This window comes from Monoraphidium neglectum (genome assembly GCF_000611645.1).
Source record: "Monoraphidium neglectum strain SAG 48.87 unplaced genomic scaffold scaffold00696, whole genome shotgun sequence".
NCBI lineage: Eukaryota > Viridiplantae > Chlorophyta > Chlorophyceae > Sphaeropleales > Selenastraceae > Monoraphidium > Monoraphidium neglectum.
The window spans coordinates 21,947-22,637 of NW_014012932.1; the positions used below are offsets into that span (position 1 = coordinate 21,947).

General features: G+C 66.7%; 1 protein-coding gene across 1 annotated transcript in view; it reads left to right on the forward strand.

Moving 5' to 3' along the window:
* MNEG_4864 (pyruvate dehydrogenase E1 component subunit beta) overlaps positions 1-564 on the forward strand; it is a gene marked incomplete at both ends in the record, with an annotated part of 2,199 nt that extends 1,635 nt beyond the window's left edge. Inside the window, one exon of the mRNA XM_014046667.1 lies at positions 295-564. Within this exon, the coding sequence (XP_013902121.1) occupies positions 295-564 (270 nt within the window). The remainder of the gene's footprint in view (positions 1-294) is intronic.
* Between the last annotated feature and the right edge of the window lie 127 nt (positions 565-691).

The following is a 691-nucleotide window of genomic DNA, read 5'->3' on the forward strand; positions in this document are numbered from 1 at the left end:
GCCACAATCCGCAAAACCCACAACCCCCCCCCCCCATGTTCTTGGTGTTATGGGCCCCATTTGCCCGGCACGTATGCGCGCACGCCCATGCCCCCTCTCCCGCCCCCACACATACATACACATGCGCGTGCACGTGCGCGCGCACATGCCCTTACACACACACACACACACACACACACACACACACATACACACATACACACATGCATATGCATATGCATGCGTCCACACATGCACATACACATGGATGTGTGCACCAGCAAGCAAGACTCCCACCAACCCCACCCTCTGCAGGTCCCCATGGTCATCCGCGGCCCCGGCGGTGTGGGCCGCCAGCTGGGTGCGGAGCACAGCCAGCGCCTGGAGTCCTACTTCCAGTCCATCCCTGGGGTGCAGCTCGTGGCCGTGTCCACCGTCGCAAACGCAAAGGCCCTCCTCAAGTCGGTGCGTATGACAGTCGCGCCGCCGGCAGCGGCGCTCTGGGTGGCGGCACCTCGCCCGCTTGGTTTGCCCACGGCCCTGCGGAAGGGGGAGGGAGGCGGCCGCACCGCCCGGGGCTTCTGAGAGAGGGGGGGGGTGGGGTTGGGATGCGGTTGGCGAGCTGGGTGGGCAGGGCGGGCGGCAGGCAGGGCGGTGGGTGGTTTTTTGGCTCAAGGGGGAGGGGGCGGCCCGCACGGCCGGCACGAGAGCG